The sequence below is a fragment of the Myotis nattereri genome (genome assembly GCF_964212035.1).
Source record: "Myotis nattereri genome assembly, chromosome: 14".
Lineage (NCBI taxonomy): Eukaryota > Metazoa > Chordata > Mammalia > Chiroptera > Vespertilionidae > Myotis > Myotis nattereri.
In genome coordinates, this window is record NC_138089.1 from 49,449,399 (window position 1) to 49,467,596 (window position 18,198).

The 18,198-nt window shown below is 48.6% G+C and overlaps 1 protein-coding gene across 1 annotated transcript in view; it reads left to right on the forward strand.

Annotated features, from left to right (window-relative positions):
• TRIM71 (tripartite motif containing 71) overlaps window positions 1–17,234 on the forward strand; it is a gene marked incomplete at both ends in the record, with an annotated part of 59,457 nt that extends 42,223 nt beyond the window's left edge. The window contains 3 exons of the mRNA XM_081106203.1: window positions 1,624–1,791; window positions 11,430–11,564; window positions 15,783–17,234. Coding sequence (XP_080962329.1) covers window positions 1,624–1,791; window positions 11,430–11,564; window positions 15,783–17,234 — 1,755 coding nt within the window. The remainder of the gene's footprint in view (window positions 1–1,623; window positions 1,792–11,429; window positions 11,565–15,782) is intronic.
• Between the last annotated feature and the right edge of the window lie 964 nt (window positions 17,235–18,198).

The following is an 18,198-nucleotide window of genomic DNA, read 5'->3' on the forward strand; positions in this document are numbered from 1 at the left end:
CGGCATCTCGCTGGATGGCAAAAATGGTCGAAGACTATGAACCTGACCACGTTCTCCCTCCTGTAATGTAAACTCCATAAAACATGCCACGTCAGAGCCGTTTCTTCAAAGGAGGAACGGAAGATCCTAAATCTTTGCCTCCAACCCAGAGCGGAGCAGGCCTGTTGACTGGGCTGAGCCGCTTGGGAGTTCCTTTCCTAGTGGGCATGCTCCATGCCAAGACTTGATGGGTTAATACACGGACCTGGAAAAGGAGAGGAACAGCATTCTCACTGTTTGCCTCAGGGCTCCCACTAACCCTTTCTCCCTCCTTATCGCTGTCTCCCTGTCTCTGCTTCTCAGCCTGGATGAGCTCTGGAACCCCTTTGACCTCCAGGAGACCTAGCAAGGTGCTGAGGGCTCTGCATGAGGAGGCCAGTACCAGGCACCAGGTTGGAAGCAACTCTTTAGAAGTCTCCGGTCACACACAGTAGTACAGTGTACAGATGGCGTGTTGTACCATTGTGCGCCTGAAACCTGTATCATTTTGGTAACCCGTGTCACTGCAATGAATTCAATTTAAAAAAAAAGAAAAAAGAATTAGCCTTAGGTTGGCCTCCTTGCTCTGCCCGTGCTGGCTGTGTGGCCTTAAGCACCTCACAACCTCTTGTCTTCACCTGGAGATGAAGTGCATGGTGCACTGTGTATGTGAGAGAACCCCCTTGGACACCACTCTCCTGCCTCCTGTTGCGTGTCGGCTGGCTTTGCCTCACACCCAAGTGAACCAGAGGCAAATTTAAGCCCTGCTCTTGAAAGCAATCCAGCAAACATTTACAGAGAGCCGTGCTAAGTGCCCTGCTCTGTGGAGGGATACGAGACTGGCCCAGTTTCTGAGCCAAAGAGCTGTCGCTCTTGAGAGCTCCTCATTTATGAGCAGGTGGAGGTGGTGCCAGCCCTTCCTCTTCCTCCCAGCCAGCATGCGGGGCCCCAGGGAAATACAGAACATCGGCCCTCTCAGCATGGGCTGCCTCCCCGGGTCAACTCCTTGGGACAACTTGGCAGGAAGAAGAAAGACAAGTAGCTGGCTGACCTTACCCCACTAGCTTTTTGCCTGCCTTCCAGGAGCTTAAGCCCTTAGCTTGCTTGAGTGCCTGGGGAGCCGTGCTCTGCATGTTGTGCTAACCTCCGTGACGGGGAGGGTGGCCAGCAACCTGTGGTGTGAGGCTGATGGATATTGGCCTAACCTTGCTTCCCATGCCCAGAGGCAGGGGTGGCGAGAGAAAATTTCTGGTGTGTGCTTTCTTTTGGGCTACCAATCTCGGATCAGGAACACATCGTCTTCGAATATTTCTGGGTAATTAAATCTAAGATGCAGGGAAATATTATTGCCTGTGAAGTGTCTCAGTTATGTTTCTGAATGAAACTGGAGTGGAATGATGGTTGTCTTTCTTTTGACCGGGTTGGGTGGGGAGAAGAACAAGTTGGGCTCACAGTTGACTACACTGCTCCCTGCCCTTGTAGGGTGTGTGCTAGGTTATTGGGAGGGGAGACGCTGGGAGCCTGGGAGCCAGAGCCCCTGTTGCTGTCCTTTCTGTCCCCAGGCCTGCGGCTCTCATTCATGCCTGTCCCCTCTCTCGTCTCCAGGTGCTGCACCTGTACTGTGACACTTGCTCGGTGCCCATCTGTCGTGAGTGTACAATGGGCCGGCACGGGGGCCACAGCTTCATCTACCTCCAGGAGGCACTGCAGGACTCCCGGGCACTCACCATCCAGCTGCTGGCTGACGCCCAGCAGGGCCGCCAGGCGATCCAGGTCAGTCCTTCCTTCACCTACTTCCTTGTGCATAAAACCTTTCCCACTACCTTTTAGATGGCGTGTGTAGATTACTGGGCAGACGCCAGTGTGTGGGGGCCTTGGTGGAACAATGACCCAAGTGAGCTCATGTGATATCCATGCAGCAATAATCCCTGGGGCTGGGGCACAGGGGTGGGGACCACCTTGAAGTCTTGTGCAGATTAGGATGTGGCCAAAGTTAATGGCTGGTCTAGGCTTGTTCCATACACTTAGCCTGGGCCCCTATCACCTCATCTGTCTGTTTCTCATCCAGCCCCTCCCCAATTCCAGATGGACTACACAGAAGGCCTGGGAGCTTGATGCTTTTCAGATAGAGACCTTTGCTATTCAGATTTATTTATTTATAGGTGAGAAAGAAGCGAATATGGGCACTTTCCCATAAGGTTCAGAGTCTCAAAACTTCTTCCCTGGGTGATCAAGTCATTTAGATTCTTGTTTCTGTTTAATTTCTATCCCTTTGGGGTTGGGGACACACGTAACTTTGGGGCATAGCACCGTTCTCTCACGCAGCCAGGTAATATTGTGTGCCTGAACTGATTTTGAATCTCCTTGCCTGATCCAGGTTTTAGGAACACGGAAACACCATGAGATGTGTTAGCCTTTGTTTTGTAGGCTAAGCTGGAAAAATAGACACTGCTAATCCTTGAGCAGAAATAGAATAGGAAACTATTGTTAGAGTATTTGAATAAGTGAATTGTTAAAAAAGCATCTTTTAGCCCTAATCGGTTTGGCTCAGTGGTTAGAGCATCGGCCTATAGACTGAAGGGTCCCAGGTTCGATTCTGGTTAAGGGGCATGTACCTTGGTTGTGGGCACATCCCCAGTAGGGGGTGTTCAGGAGGCAGCTGATCGATGTTTTTCTCTCATCGATATTTCTAACTCTCTATCCCTCTCCCTTCCTGTCTGTAAAAAAATCAATAAAATCTATTTTTTTTTTAAAGTATCTTTTAGGAAAGTGGTTGAAGAACTGACCATGTGCTCTAGGGAAGATGGTTTAAGGATGGTTTAGATTTTAATATATTTCTCCACAGCTGTCACTTTCCTGTGCATGATGTTGAAGTAATCTTTCTGATGAGTCAAATTGTCTGATATCCACGTCCTAAAATTGAAGGTTTGAGAGTCTGTTTCTGGAATGATTTACTCTGTCGTATTCTTTTTTTTAAAAAATATATTTTATTGATTTTTTTACAGAGAGAAAGGGAGAGAGATAGAGAGTTAGAAACATCGATGAGAGAGAAACATCGATCAGCCGCCTCCTGCACATCTCCTACTGGGGATGTGCCCGCAACCAAGGTACATGCCCTTGACCGGAATCGAACCTGGGACCTTTCAGTCCGCAGGCTGACGCTCTATCCACTGAGCCAAACCGGTTTCGGCTGTCGTATTCTTATTATGCCTTCAGAGTGTCTCTGTCCCGTGGTTGCTGTTACGTCTCACGTGTCAGCACCCTCACTGGTACATACTCTGTTTTATTTCTGTTCTATCTTAATGACTGTGTTCCCGTGAATGAAGTGGTTTGTGGTTTTCATTTTTTATGCCACTACAGTTAGGACCTTGCCCAGTGCTTGCCCTGCAGGCTTCTTTCTAAGACACCGTCACCTGGGGAGTTTAAAGAACCATTGATGTCACCCTTGCTGGTGTGGCTCCGTGGGGTGCCTTGCCTTTGTGCACCAAAAGTTTGCCCGTTTGATTCCCCTTCAGGGCACATTCCCGGGTTGCAGGCTCAATCCCCAGTAAGAGGGTGTGCAGGAGATAGCTGATCGATGATTCTCTCTCATCGTTGATGTTCCTATCTCTCTCTCTCTCCCTCTCTGAAACCAATCAATAAATAAATATACATTAAAAAAAAATAAACATGGTCACTCTTCATGTTAAAGCAAGTGTAACAGATATTACACCATTTTGCACAACAATGAGAACTGAGCTTAATGTCTAAGCATAATTGTTTTAGGTTGTACAGATGCAATGTTACTCTAGACTTTCGGATTAATTTTGTCCCTTATCTCCTGTTTGTCTTTTATCATTTCTTTGATCATCCTAATAGGCGAAGGTCCCCTGCGGACACTCCAGCTTGCCATGGTGGAAAGCTGCCACAATTATGCTGAGAATGCCTACTCTCTCTAGTGAACTAATTTAAACTATCCCCAAAAGTAGATCAAGGAAACATTTTTTCCCCCTCTATTACAAATAATGGAAATGGAGGAACAAAATTAATTGCTTTGCCCAAGCAACCAGATCTTAACCAATCGGCCTTCCCTTTTCCTCAGTGAGGACTACCAAACCTGTTTACTAAGCTCCTGCTTTGTTCCAGGCACTGAAATAGGCACTTTATGCATACATAGTAGTGCTTTTATGGTGTGGGTGTCATTCTTTCCATTTTGCAAAGAGAACACTTTGCTCCAGAGAAATCAACCTCAAATAACCTGCCAGAGGCACACTAAGGGTGAAGAGAATTGCAGTTTGAATCCAAAACTAACAGTTTCTCATTTGGGAAGCCTGTGAGCAGGTGTCCTCTCTCTAGCTCCCCAACCCCTTCTTATGCATGTGTAACCCACCACCACCACACGCGCCCCCCCCCCCCCCCCCAGATATGAAGGAAAATCATGGTTGAAGAACTTGAATGCACCATGACCTAATTTAAAAATTTCCCATGCTGTCTTAATTAGGACTCTTGGTTGCCATTGGCTAAAAGGGAATGAATAGTCTCAGGTGACCAGGTAGAAGAATATGGATGGATCAGGCTTCAGGTATCCAGGGACGCAGACCTTGGTGCCAGCACTGTCAATCATTTAGCTCCATCCCTCTCTCCATGGTAACCTCATTCTTGCTACTGGATCTGGGCTTGTCCATGTAGTGCGGAGAGAAAGGTGGGCTTAAGTGGTGATAGCTTCGGGCCTGCACCGTTCAGCAAGCCACCCTCAGAGAAAGAGTGGGTATCCTTTTCCCCCCTCCTCTTCCCTTTTCAGGTCGGTGGAGGAGGCTGGAGCATCCTATGTAATAAAAGCCCAGTGACAGAAACAGCAGAAAAACCAAAGACCAGAATGACCACGGCCCTTGCCCCGGCCAGCCCCGCCCCCCCAGCGAGTGGTTAGGGGCAATCAGGCAGATAGGCGAGCAGTTAGGAGCCAGTGGTCCTGGATTGTGAGAGGGATGTCCAACTGCCAGTTTAGGCCCTATCTGCAGGGATCCCTGTGGGATTGGGCCTAAACTGGCAATCGGACAGTTGGGACATTGCCTGAGCGGTTCCAGATTGTGATAGGGTACAGGCCGGGCTGAGGGACAAAACTCACCCCCCACCCCCCGCCCCTCGCATGAATTTTGTGCACTGGGCCTCTAGTTCATATACAAAATCCCAGGGAAGGGCCCTTGACTGGCCTGTCTTCGTTCATTCCTCCTTGGGCACAGTGGCTGGGGGCACTATGATAGGGAGTTCCCTTTGGAGCAAATGAATGAGCATTTAACATCTCAAAGTAAAGGATACTAGGCAACCACATCTGCAGGTAGACAGGTAGTAGATTTAAGTCCATATCAACTTTATACCACCTTTATTTTTTTAAATTATTTTATTGATTTTTTACAGAGAGGAAGGGAGAGGGATAGAGAGTTAGAAACATCAGTGAGAGAGAGAGACATTGATCAGCTGCCTCCTGCACATCCCCCACTGGGGATGTGCCTGCAACCAAGGTACATGCCCTTGACTGGAATCGAACCCGGGACCCTTCAGTCCGCAGGCCGACTCCCTATCCACTGAGCCAAATCGGTTAGGGTGTTTACACCACCTTTAAATGAGTATTAGTAACCCAGGAATATATTTTACAATGTGTATGGGCTCAGTACAGTTTAGGGGGTTGTTTTAATTTACATTTAACAGCGTTTTAGAAAAACATTTCAGAAACTCCGCTCCCTTTCTTCAACCAGAGGATATTTGTCTTATTGATTTCCCCTCTGTAGGGTGTTTTTTGCCTTTTTTTCAGGTCACTTCAGGACCCCAAATCACACACTGACCCTCTTTTATGTGTTTGTATTGGGGCCAGAAGACTTGAGATATATATTGGCTGTTCTCCTGTCCTATATAATAAAGGGTAATGTGCAAATGACCGAACAGTGGAAGGACAGGTCACTATGACGTGCATGGACCACCAGGGGGTAGGCGCTCAATGCAGGAGCTGCCACATGGTGGTCAGTGTGCTCCCACAGGGGGAGTGCTGCTCAGCCACAAGCCCGGCTGACTGCTGGCGAACACGGCAGCCTGCCTCCGCAGCACTAAGGATGTCCAGCTGTGGCTTAGGCTCTGGGGAGCAGGCCTAAGCTGTCAGTCGGACATCCCCCGAGAGCTCCCGCACTGCAAAAGGGTGCAGGCCGGGCTGAGGGACAACCCCCCCCCTCCAGTGCATGAATGTTATGCACCGGGCCTCTAGTAATAAATAAGCAGTCATGCCCTGTAAGCAGCTTGTGTATTAACTTCCCTCATCTTGTCTTGCGCACCTTCTTTAAACATATATATTGATTTCAGAGAGGAAAGGAGAGGGAGAGAGAGATAGAAACATTAATGATGAGAGAGAATCATTGATCAGCTGCCTCCCGCACGCCCCCCACTGGGAATTGAGCCCACAACCCGGGCATGTGCCTTTGACTGGAATCAAACCCAGGACCCTTGAGTCCACAGGCCATCGCTCTGTTCAATGAGCCAAGCTGGCCAGGGCTTGAGCACCTTCTTTTCCTCCCATCCTGTTGTCCTCATCAGCTTCTTTTCAAGATTAATTTCTGTGTAAGCTTTTAATAAATCATTCCTGGGTGGGAAGAGTATACATAAAGACATCTCTCCCATTGACTGTGTTTTTTTTTTTTAATCCAGTGTTAATTTAGCTTTTTGTATTTATAAAAAGCACCCAGAAGTAAATCCTTTGATTAATTCTAGACAGAATTACCCTGACGAGAGTCTAGAATTGCCCGTAACAAAGAAAGCATGGAAGATGTCTGTAGTGTTACCTCATCATTTTTATTGCTTTTTAGAACCTTCTATTATTTTTTTTAATTTTTTATTTTTATTGATTTCAGAAAGGAAGGGAGAGGGAGAGAGGGATAGAAACATCAGTGATGAGAGAGAGTCACCGATCGGCTGCCTCCTGCAAGTCCCACACTGCAACCTGGGCATGTGCTCTGGCCGGGATCGAACCTGTGACCTTCTGGTTCATAGGTCGATGCTCACCTCTGAGCCACGCTGGTGGGGAAGAGCCTTCTATTATTTTGATTGTTCCTGAAAAATATACATCATTCTGGTCACCTGTGTAATTAGAGGGTTTTATAAGGTGCACTGATTACCTGGGGATATTTATAAGCAGGATAGGAATATGGTTGCTCTCCACATAAGAGAGCCTTTATTCTTTAATTGTTTTATGTCTTTTATCACATTTAAGATTCCATTGGGTGTAAGATGCACATTTATTTTATATATAACTAATGAAGGAAAAACTGTGCTGACTTTTTTGTTTGTTAATGCTCACTTAAGGATATTTTTTCCATAATGTTTTTCTTTTAAGAGAAAGAGGGAGGGAGGAAGAGAGAGAAGAAACATTAATGTGAGAGAGACACATCCACTGGTTAATTCCTACATGCACTGCATGTACACCGAACAGGGTGGGGAAACAAACCTGCAACCCAGGTATATGCCCTTGACCAGGAATCGAACCCTGGACCCGTTGGTCTGCAGGCCGACGCTCCAACCACTGAGCCATGTACTGACAATTTTAAGATGAATCATAGTTTCAAAGCTCTTAAATGTGATTACAATTATATGAGTACAGTAGAGTATTTTTCATTATCTGCTATGGTGGCCTGCGAGTTTATGCACTTTTATCTTCTTCTGGTTATCGGCGCACTCTAAATACCAGCCATCAGGCCACCACTGTTCTCCACGGCAGACATCACTAATCGCTTTCTGCACTCCGCCCTAGGAAACCCACACATGGCCTCAGACTCCTCGGTACTGAGTGGTCAGCTGGCACGCACTGGCTGATTCGCCTGCCGAGATTGAGACCCTCAATTTCAGATGTTTGATTGGCTCTGTGTTAACATTTAGAAGATAACATTTTTTCTTCAAGCCCCATGCTTGTTGGTTGTTGTTTTTTGTTTGTTTTAATTTTAACTGCAAAGTGTGTTTCTGTTTTCAAAGTTGACCCAGCCCCTTCCCCACTGTCATCTTCCCCAGCCCACCTGCCTCTTGTCTCCTCCAGAGGCCCTGCTTTCTCGATAATGGGAACGAGTTCAGCAGGTCCTGGCTGCGCATCTTGGAATGCAGTGCTCGACTGGTTTGTGCACGATTTAGAAAGCCAAGACCCATTTTGTCTGCAACACGGCCTTTATGACTCTCAACCCTAGGATTGATGTTATCCGTGCATGCCTGGGGATGACTGAGATTGTAGTAAGAGCTTTTCTCCCCTTCCACCTGCTTGAAAAGTGGAAGAAATGGTTCTTGCTAGAGAATGGGAGTTCCAAACCCAAGGGCTTGGCTTGCAGGGATCTGGCAGGGCCTGAGGGAGCAGAGCAGAGTCACATGATAAGCGCCCCAACCCACCCACCCCCCACGCAAAGGGGGTGGTCGTTGCCTTCCCAGCCAGTTCTTGCCCTACAGGAGTGTTGGCCTTGTTATTTTCAAATCTTGTGATTTTTTTTTTTTTATAGAAATCAGTTTGGTATACAATGAATGACATTGGTGAAAATAGAAAGCAGCTTACCACCTCTGCTGATCATTGAAGAAACATTGAGTTGGTGTGGCTCAGTGGTTGAGCATTGACCTATGAACCAGGAGGTTACGGTTCGATTCCTGGCCAGGGCACATGCCCCGGTTGCCTGGGTTGGGGGCTCAATCCCCAGTAGGGGTCCTGCAGGAGGCAGCTGATCAGTGATTCTCATCATTGTTTCCTTTTCTTTTTCTTTACTTTCTTTTTTTCTTATTCATCATTGATGTTTCTATCTCTCCTGCTCCCTTCCTCTCTGAAATTAATAAAAAAGAAATATTATGGTCCAACTAGCATGGCTCAGTGGTTGTTTCAGGGCACATGCCCAGTTTTTGGGCTCCATCCCCAGTGGGGGGTGTGCAGGAGGCAACCGATCAATAATTCTCTCTCATCATTGATGTTTCTATCTCACCCTCTTCCTTCCTCTCTCTAAAATCAGTAAAACATATTTTATTTTATTTTTAAAATATATTTTATTAATTTTTTTACAGAGAGGAAGGGAGAGAGATGGAGAGTTAGAAACATCGATGAGAGAGAAACATCGATTATCTGCCTCCTGCACATCTCCCACTGGGGATGTGCCCGCAAACCAGGTACATGCCCTTGACTGGAATCGAACCCAGGACCCCTCAGTCCGCAGGCCGACGCTCTATCCCCTGAGCCAAACCGGTTTCAGCAGTAAAACATATTTTTTAAGAAAAAGATATTACGGACACAGGCTTGGCTGTGTCGGGTGTGGACACGTCTGTGCTAATTAATAACCAACACACCTGAAAACAGGGTGTACCCGTCACTGAGTTCTCTCCCACCCTTTCTCACCATGGACGCTGGGGCTGCAACACTCCCTTCCAGCCACTACCTGGACGTGGGAAGAAGGGACTCGCTTCTTCCTCTTAACTTCGTGTTGTTATCAGGGGCATTTTTTCATCCTGGCTGCAGAAGTTGCTTCCCATGTCTTGCTTTTGCCGCTCCCAGAATGAACGGGAAAAACCCCAATTTCTTCTCGTCATTCTTGGGAACCCCCGAGGGGTTGGTGGCTACTTCCCCCAGTGACTGACTGTCTCTCATCCTCAGCGTGCCCTTTGTCCTAGCCCTGCTCCAATTCCTAGTTAGCCCGATTCTGTAAATGGTCTCTGTTTCAATGTCTAGTGAGGTTTCTCTTTTTCTGAATGAATCTTGACTTGACAGCCTGCGACATTTGAAATCTACCAAACCCCATTATATCTGTTTATAGGCACACTTTCGCTTTGTTGGTCATTCTGGTTTTTGATCTTAAGGGAAAATTTGGACAAATTCATCTGCTTCCGTTTGTTGGCTGCTTGTTAGTTTCCTGGGGCTCCTTCAACAACTTACCACCACCTGGGTGACTTAAAACAATAGAAATGTGTTATCTCGCAGCTTTGAAGGCTAGGAGTCCAAAATCAGGGTGTCAGCAAGAATGCGCTATAGCCCTAGCTGGTTTGGCTCAGTGGATGGAGCGTCGGCCTGCGGACTCAAGGGTCCCAGGTTCGATTCCGGTCACGGGCATGTACCTTGGTTGCGGGCACATCCCCAGTGCGGGGTGTGCAGGAGGCAGCTGATCGATGTTTCTCTCTCATCGATGTTTCTGGCTCTCTATCCCTCTCCCTTCCTCTGTAAAAAATCAATAAAATGTATTAAAAAAAAAAGAAAAGAAAAGAATGCTCTATGCTCCTACTGGAACTTCTAGGGAAGAATCTTTGCTTGCCAGCTGTTGTGGTCTGCTCTTCCCCATGTATTCTGTGTATTTTTTCTCACAGTCCCCCTTTACCAGGGTCGGGGGCCAGGAACTCGTCTCAAGGCCTTTCAACCAGTAGGCGGTGGAGCCAGGATTTGAACCCGGTTACCCGACTCCTGTGTTGATCATCAGCCTGGTTTGCCCAGGACTGCCCCAGTTTTTGATGTGTTCCGTATTCTGGATACTCCTCTGTCCGGGGTACAAGGATGGCTGGTCACCCGTCACCAATTCCTGAGCCCAGGCCAGGCTCCAAACTCTTTATGCTTCTCCAGGCCCCTCCTGGTTTGGGACGCCAGCTCTGAGACTACTGCACCATCAGCAGTCAGTTTACTAGTAGGATCCCTGATTTAATACCTCAGTATCTCGGAGAAATCCTTTTGAAGACGTGTCATGTAATATTAATGAAAACACGAGGCCTTCTGTCTGGATTAATTTTTTATGAACAATAATACGTCTGATTAAACTGGCTGATTTACTAGAGCTGGTGGTACAGGGTGTGTGTGTGGGAGGGGTGGTGGTGTTGATGGTCTCTAACCACAGGGCACGGTTTCTGAGGTGGCCAATATTCCCAGTATGCATGTGGGTTGGTTCTGGCTGGAAATGACATGACAGGAAGGTGATGGATAGCCGCTGGCTTGCAGCCTGTTGTATAACCCTCACGTGCGGGATGGGCCCAGCCCACAGGGTTTCCCCCAGGTGGGCAGTGAGAAGGCCAGACAGTCTGTGGGAAGGAAGTTGTTCGCGTGCCCGGGGTAGTGCATTTCACATCTGATCCGTATCCCCAGTTTTCGGCTGCGACCCAGCTACACTGGTTTCACTGTGTCAGAGTAGCTCTTAATAGTCCTGACATTCACCGGGTAGGTGCCATTTCCCCTACAAAGACACCCAGCGCTTGCCAGCAACTCCTTCAGTTACATGTCAGACAGATGCCATTCTCTCCCTAAGTGTCTGCTTTTCTTTCCAAGGAAGTGGAGCAAGCGGTCTGGGGGGCCCTGGGTGTTCGCTTTTCAGGTCTGGTGGGGGTTGGGTGGGGGCAGACTTAAATGTTTTGTTGAAAGCGTGTGAAGGTCTTCTGGTGCCATGCAATTGTTTCTGGTTTTCCAGCTGAGTATCGAGCAGGCCCAGACCGTGGCAGAGCAGGTGGAGATGAAGGCCAAGGTGGTACAGTCGGAGGTCAAGGCCGTGACTGCAAGACATAAGAAGGCCCTGGAGGAGCGGGAGTGCGAGCTGCTGTGGAAGGTAATGGGGAGAGTGCACACCCCACCCCCAGTCCGGGCCTCCTCGGCCGGCCAGCATTTCTTCCATGAACCACATGTCAGATCCTGGGCCCCAGCTCTCAATTTAGATGACTTGGTAGTTGACCAGAGTTCCATTGGCAGAAAAAATTCAGGGGTCCCTGGAACCTTGTGGGTGCTCTCCAGGCAGTAAAATAACAAGAAGCCTTTTCAGAAGTGGTCGGGTACCAAGACTGGAAGGAGTCCCGAGTTTTCTATGGCACACACGCTCCGAAGGAAGCTGAAAGGACGGACAATTGAAGCCGTTGTTAGGAAAGCAGGCTGGTAGGCAACATCCTTATTTTCGGTGTCCTGGCTGGTTGCACTTCCTGAACCCTTGTGGAAAGCCAGTTTTCCACTTGGCCAGGGCAGTGAGCGTTGTGCCCTTTCTTCCTGTTGGAGCAGGAAAGCATGCTGAGCACACTGGTGTGCTGTTTAGATAAAAAATCAGCTGGAGCCCTAGCTGGTTTGGCTCAGTGGATAGAGCGTCGACCTGCGGACTGAAGGGTCCCAGATCCCATTCCGGTCAAGGGCACATGCCCGGGTTGCGGTAGGGGGCGTGCAGGAGGCAGCCGATCAATGATTCTCTCTCATCATTGATGTTTCTATCTCTCTCTCCCTCTCCCTTCCTCTCTGAAATCAATACAAATATACATGTTTTAAAAATCAGCTGGAAAGATGGCTCTCCCTACCCAAGTCACCATCCCAGCATTGTCCTGTCTGACCTTCCCTCTCCCTCAGAGGGCAGAGGGGAATATGCTTGTGAATGGGCCTGTGCCACACGCCCAGTTCCACTGTAATTACATTCTCTGAGCACACACGTGAGACCACATATAAAGGGTGAGCATGCTTGTTTTGATCATCAAACTATATGATGGTAGCGAGGTGGTACCTCTATTTCCGGAGGTAGCCCTCACGTATCACTACGCCCTAAAATGTTCTCTGGAAGGCTACCTCGGATCTTGCATTCTCCCATTTAGTTAGCTCCTAATTCGCTGCTTTCTGCTTTGTCCAACCTCTCAAGGAATATGGCTCGGTTGCTTTTTTGATAAGAAGAGGAAGACTCCTTGGGAGGAAAAAAGTCCCAAGATTTAATTCAGCACATATTTTATTTAGGCACCTTTGTGGCCCTGACACGGTTATCAGACACTCAGATGCCCCCGTGGCCTGTCAGCCTCATGCCACCCACGAATGTTCATTATAACTGAAAGGGGGCCCACTCCTTGCAACCTGAGAGCTCTGTGGTGAACTCTGCCACAAACTCGCTCTTCTGGATTTGCCGATGAAAAGGCCTTTGTGTGTTTCTGCGGATCTCACCTACCTTCTCATCCTCCCTCCCGTGAGGCTGACTCCAAAGGCAGTTTTCTTTCAAGAGGAATGGAAAGCAAGTTTTGATGCTAAGAGAAGCAAATTGGGGGGGGGGGGGGGCGCGCGCGGGTAGAGTCCATTTCTTTGGGCAATAAACGTTATTATTTCTACTTGCCCAAGCACTCATTCTCAGATTCCTCCCAAAATAGATAGGCTTGTTCATTCTGGACACACTCTTTTATCTTGACTTTTCGCTATGGTACCCCGCCCCACATCATGTGGGAATCCCCCTCCCTTTAATTGATTACGAATTTTTCTGCCTGCGCACCTCTTTGTGATAAGATTTTGCCTTTTTGCATCTCACCTATTGTACATTGAGATACTGGAAGGCCAGGTGTACCACCTTTCATTCTTGTGGCTTATAAATTTCCAGTGGGTGTGGCTTCCTCTTGGGGTTAGCGACAACCACCTGGCTGAGGGGTCAGAACCAAAGCCTGGAGGCTTGGTCCAGTGCAAGACCGAAGGACAAAGCCTCTCTGACCTGTCCCCACAAGGCTCTCTCTGCACATTCGCGTCTTGCTTCCAGGGTGAGCAGATGAAAACGCATGTGAGTGGGTCAGAAATCACCTCATCACTCCCCAAGGGAAAATCCGATGAAAATCCAGGCCTCCCCGCCTTCTGAAAAAGGCTTTCTGCAGCTTTCGGAGCAGTCAGCATTCACGGTCCTCTGCAAAGCAGGGTGAACTAGCTGGGTGACCTTGGTGCTCCCTTCCTGAGGGAAATCACTTAGAATTGGAGGACTTTTAGTTCGTTAATGCAAAAGAATGGAGAAACGACTGCGTTTTCCTTGGTCAGACAAAAATCCCACCTTCGAGGCAGGAATTACTGCGGCAGATCTGGATCCATGTTTATTATAGCATTTTAGATTTAGGGGACTCCTTTTTCCACCTTTTGTGGGTAAGGCCTTTCGGGCTTCCTATTGAAGGTTTCTAAAACCTGTTCTTAGAGGTGAGGAGAGGAGGCCAGAGGAGGTGTAATGTGGAATTAGGTCCTCACCAACTCCCTTTACTCTCTCGGTATCTTTCTTGTGGGTGAGGGTGGGGGTGGCATTTTATTCAAGGCCTTGCAGGCTCTCCCTAGCAGCACTGACCGTTCAGTCTTCTGGGAGTGGAAGGCTGGCCTCGGCTGTTGGGAAGCCCTGCTGGTTCTGCCTCTGGCATCCTTTCTGCCACTTCTCCATCTCTCCACCTTCACAGCCACCACTGTGGCCTAAGATGCCATCCCCCCTCACCGGGGTGCTCGCTGGTCTCTGCTTCCTCCCTTGTCCCCTCCAACACATGCTCCTTATGGTTATATAAGAGCATCCATCCATCCACTCACGTCTCTCCCTGCGTAAAACTCGCTAGTTTTTTTGAAATTCCAGGCAAGTGCCCACCTCAGGGTCTTCATGCCTATTCTTTCCTCTGCTTGGATCACTCTTTTTACTCATGTATTTTTTTTAAAATGACTTTAGGGTGGTGTTTTTAAAAGGTATATTTTTTATTGATTTTTTACAGAGAGGAAGGGAGAGGGATAGAGAGTTAGAAACATCGATCAGCTGCCTCCTATACACTCCCCACTGGGGATGCGCCTGCATCCAAGGTACATGCCCTTGACTGGAATCAAACCTGGGACCCTTCAGTCCGCAGGCCAACGCTCTATCCACTGAGCCACACCGGTCAAGGCTGGATCACTCTTTTTAGCTGTTGGCTTGTGAAAGGAAGGGTCTCTGACATCCCTCTGTCTAAATCCAGCCTCCCTAGACGCTGTCTTGTATCTCTCATTCCTACTCTCTAACACCCATCATCACCAGAAATTACCTTACCTTGTTTCTCTGTGTGCTTGCTTGAGTATATGTCATTTAAAAGTATAATCTCCTATGAGGGCAAGAACCATCCATGTTTTCCCTTGGCCACTGTACCTCCAGTGCCTGACACAATGTAGATACTCAATAAACAACTTGCTAGAGGGCTGTTTTTTTTTTATTTTTATTTAATTTCTAACTTACAAGAAAGTTGCAGGGGTTAATAATAAAAGAAACCCCACACATCCTTTATCCAGATTCACCAGTTATTTATATTTTGCCCTATTTTCATCACTCTCTCTACTAGTATATATAAAATGTATGGATCTGACTTGAGAGTAAGTTGGTGTTGGAGACACGATGTCCCTTTATCCCCCAAGTTCTAAACTGTTTATTGCCTCTGATCAAGAACATTCTCTTAGCTAAGCACATAGTTCATTAAAATCAGGAAGTTTAATCCCAGTTCTGTGCTAGTATCTACTCCTCAGTCAGTCAGTAGTCAAATTTCAGAAATAGAGCATCGGCCTGCGGACTGAAGGGTCCTAGGTTCGGTTCCAGTCAAGGGCATGTACCTTGGTTGCAGGCACATCCCCAGTGGGGAGTGTGCAGGAGGCAGCTGATCAATGTTTCTCTCTCATCGATGTTTCTAACTCTATCCCTCTCCCTTCCTCTCTGTAAAAAATCAATAAAAATATATAAAAAAAAAAAAAAGAAATAGTATTTTTAGTAGCACAAGTCAGCTCTCCCCACCTTGTTCCTTTCACACCTGCCCCGCCCAATCCAGGATCACTCATTGCATTTATTTATGTCTGTGTAGTCATCCGCTATACCTGGAACAGTTCGTCAGCCTTTTTTTGCCATTGGATTTTGCTGAGTTTGAGGAGTGCAGACCAGTTGTTTCTGTGGATTATCTCCTCAGCACGGATTTGTCTGAGGGTTCTTCCTGACTAGTGTCAGGTGATGGGCTGTAAGCCTCTGTGCTTGGCTCTAAGCCTCTGTGTCCTCTCTCCCTATCCTCACCTTTCCCTCCAGGTAGAGAAGATCCGCCAGGTGAAGGCCAAGTCTCTGTACCTGCAGGTGGAAAAGCTGCGGCAGAACCTCAACAAGCTGGAGAGCACCATCAGCGCCGTCCAGCAGGTCCTGGAGGAGGGCCGGGCGCTGGACATCCTGCTGGCCCGAGACCGCATGCTGGCCCAGGTGCAGGAGCTGAAGACGGTGCGCAGCTTCCTGCAGCCCCAGGAAGACGACCGGGTCATGTTCACGCCCCCCGACCAGGCACTGTACCTCGCCATCAAGTCCTTCGGCTTCGTCAGCAGCGGGGCCTTCGCGCCGCTCACCAAGGCCACGGGCGATGGCCTCAAGCGGGCCCTCCAGGGTAAGGTGGCCACCTTCACTGTCATGGGCTACGACCACGATGGAGAGCCTCGTCTCTCGGGGGGCGACCTGATGTCAGCCGTGGTCCTGGGCCCTGACGGCAACCTGTTTGGGGCCGAGGTGAGTGATCAGCAGAATGGGACTTACCTGGTGAGCTACCGGCCCCAGCTGGAGGGTGAGCACCTGGTGTCGGTCACCCTGTGCAACCAGCACATTGAGAACAGCCCCTTCAAGGTGGTGGTCAAGTCGGGCCGCAGCTACGTGGGCATTGGGATCCCGGGCCTGAGTTTCGGCAGCGAGGGCGACAGCGATGGCAAACTCTGCCGTCCTTGGGGCGTGAGTGTGGACAAGGAGGGCTACATCGTGGTCGCCGACCGCAGCAACAACCGCATCCAGGTGTTCAAGCCCTGTGGCACCTTCCACCACAAATTTGGCACCCTGGGCTCCCGGCCCGGGCAGTTCGACCGACCGGCCGGGGTAGCCTGCGACGCCTCCCGCAGGATCGTGGTGGCCGACAAGGACAATCATCGAATCCAGGTCTTCACCTTCGAGGGCCAGTTCCTCCTCAAGTTTGGCGAGAAAGGGACCAAAAACGGGCAGTTCAACTACCCTTGGGATGTGGCGGTGAATTCTGAGGGCAAGATCCTGGTCTCAGACACGCGGAACCACCGGATCCAGTTGTTTGGGCCCGACGGCGTCTTCCTGAATAAGTATGGCTTCGAGGGGGCTCTCTGGAAGCACTTTGACTCCCCTCGGGGCGTGGCCTTCAACCACGAGGGCCACTTGGTGGTCACCGACTTCAACAACCACCGGCTCCTGGTGATTCACCCCGATTGCCAGTCTGCACGCTTCCTGGGCTCGGAGGGCACCGGCAACGGGCAGTTCCTGCGCCCGCAGGGCGTGGCCGTGGATCAGGAGGGGCGCATCATTGTGGCCGATTCCAGGAACCACCGGGTACAGATGTTCGAGTCCAACGGCAGCTTCCTGTGCAAGTTTGGAGCTCAGGGCAGTGGCTTTGGGCAGATGGACCGTCCTTCCGGCATCGCCGTCACCCCCGATGGGATGATCGTCGTGGTTGACTTTGGCAACAATCGAATCCTCATCTTCTAATCACATTTTCTAGGCTTTTGTGTTTGGGGTGTGCATCTCTCTCTCTCTCTCTCTCTCTCTCTCTCTCTTCTCCTTTTGAATTTCAAGGAAGAAACAGTCTCAGGGAAATTTCTTTTTTTCTTTTGTTTAAAGAGAACAAGAAAAGTACAACGTTGCCTAAGTCCTACCTCATCTTTATTTTTTTTACAGATGAATGTACTGATCTTTTCTGCAGGGATTGAGCCTGTGAAGTGATAATTTCTATCTACCTCATAAATCTTTACATTTCCTTCTCCAGCCGGCCCTCAGTTCAGTGGAGGTCACGTGTCCCTCTTCCCCTCCGTGGGACGTGACATGCACAAGCCTATTGTCTCTGGCTGGCAAGGCACTGGATGTGTGTGGTGGGCTGATACTCTGTAGATTGAGCCAAGGAAACACGGAAAAAACTACTAAGTTAAAAAACAACCCACAAAAAAGTATAAAACGTGGGAAAATAGGATTTTAAATGCTTAATTATAGAGTATTTGTGTTCTTGAGAATACTGTGTTTATGGGGTTAGATTGTGTTGTGTGATCTTGATCTTTTTTGGGGGAAATTTTTTTTTAAATGCTGCAATGGAGAACTTTCTCAATGTTCTCCTTTTATATCTCAGTGTGTCTGTCATCCTGTTCAGCATCTTTTCTTGTTCCTCGAAGATGGGGCTGTGGCTTGCCAGCCGAGAAATGCCGACTCATATTCCTCGTTTAGCTTCTGTCACCTTTGTTTCTTTCAAGGTAGGGGCGTGTGTGTGAGGCCGTCTTACATCGGGTTAATGAAGCTGAAGGTGATGCACAACCTCCCAAAGAACCTTTCTCTTCCTACTTTAGTTTCTAAAAAGTAATAAATGTAGTTCAGCATTTTTGTTAAAAGAATTCTCAAAAGTTACGTATTCCTAGTTTGCTGTTGGTTATCAAGAGTTAAGCAAACGGAAGAAGAGAGCGGACCT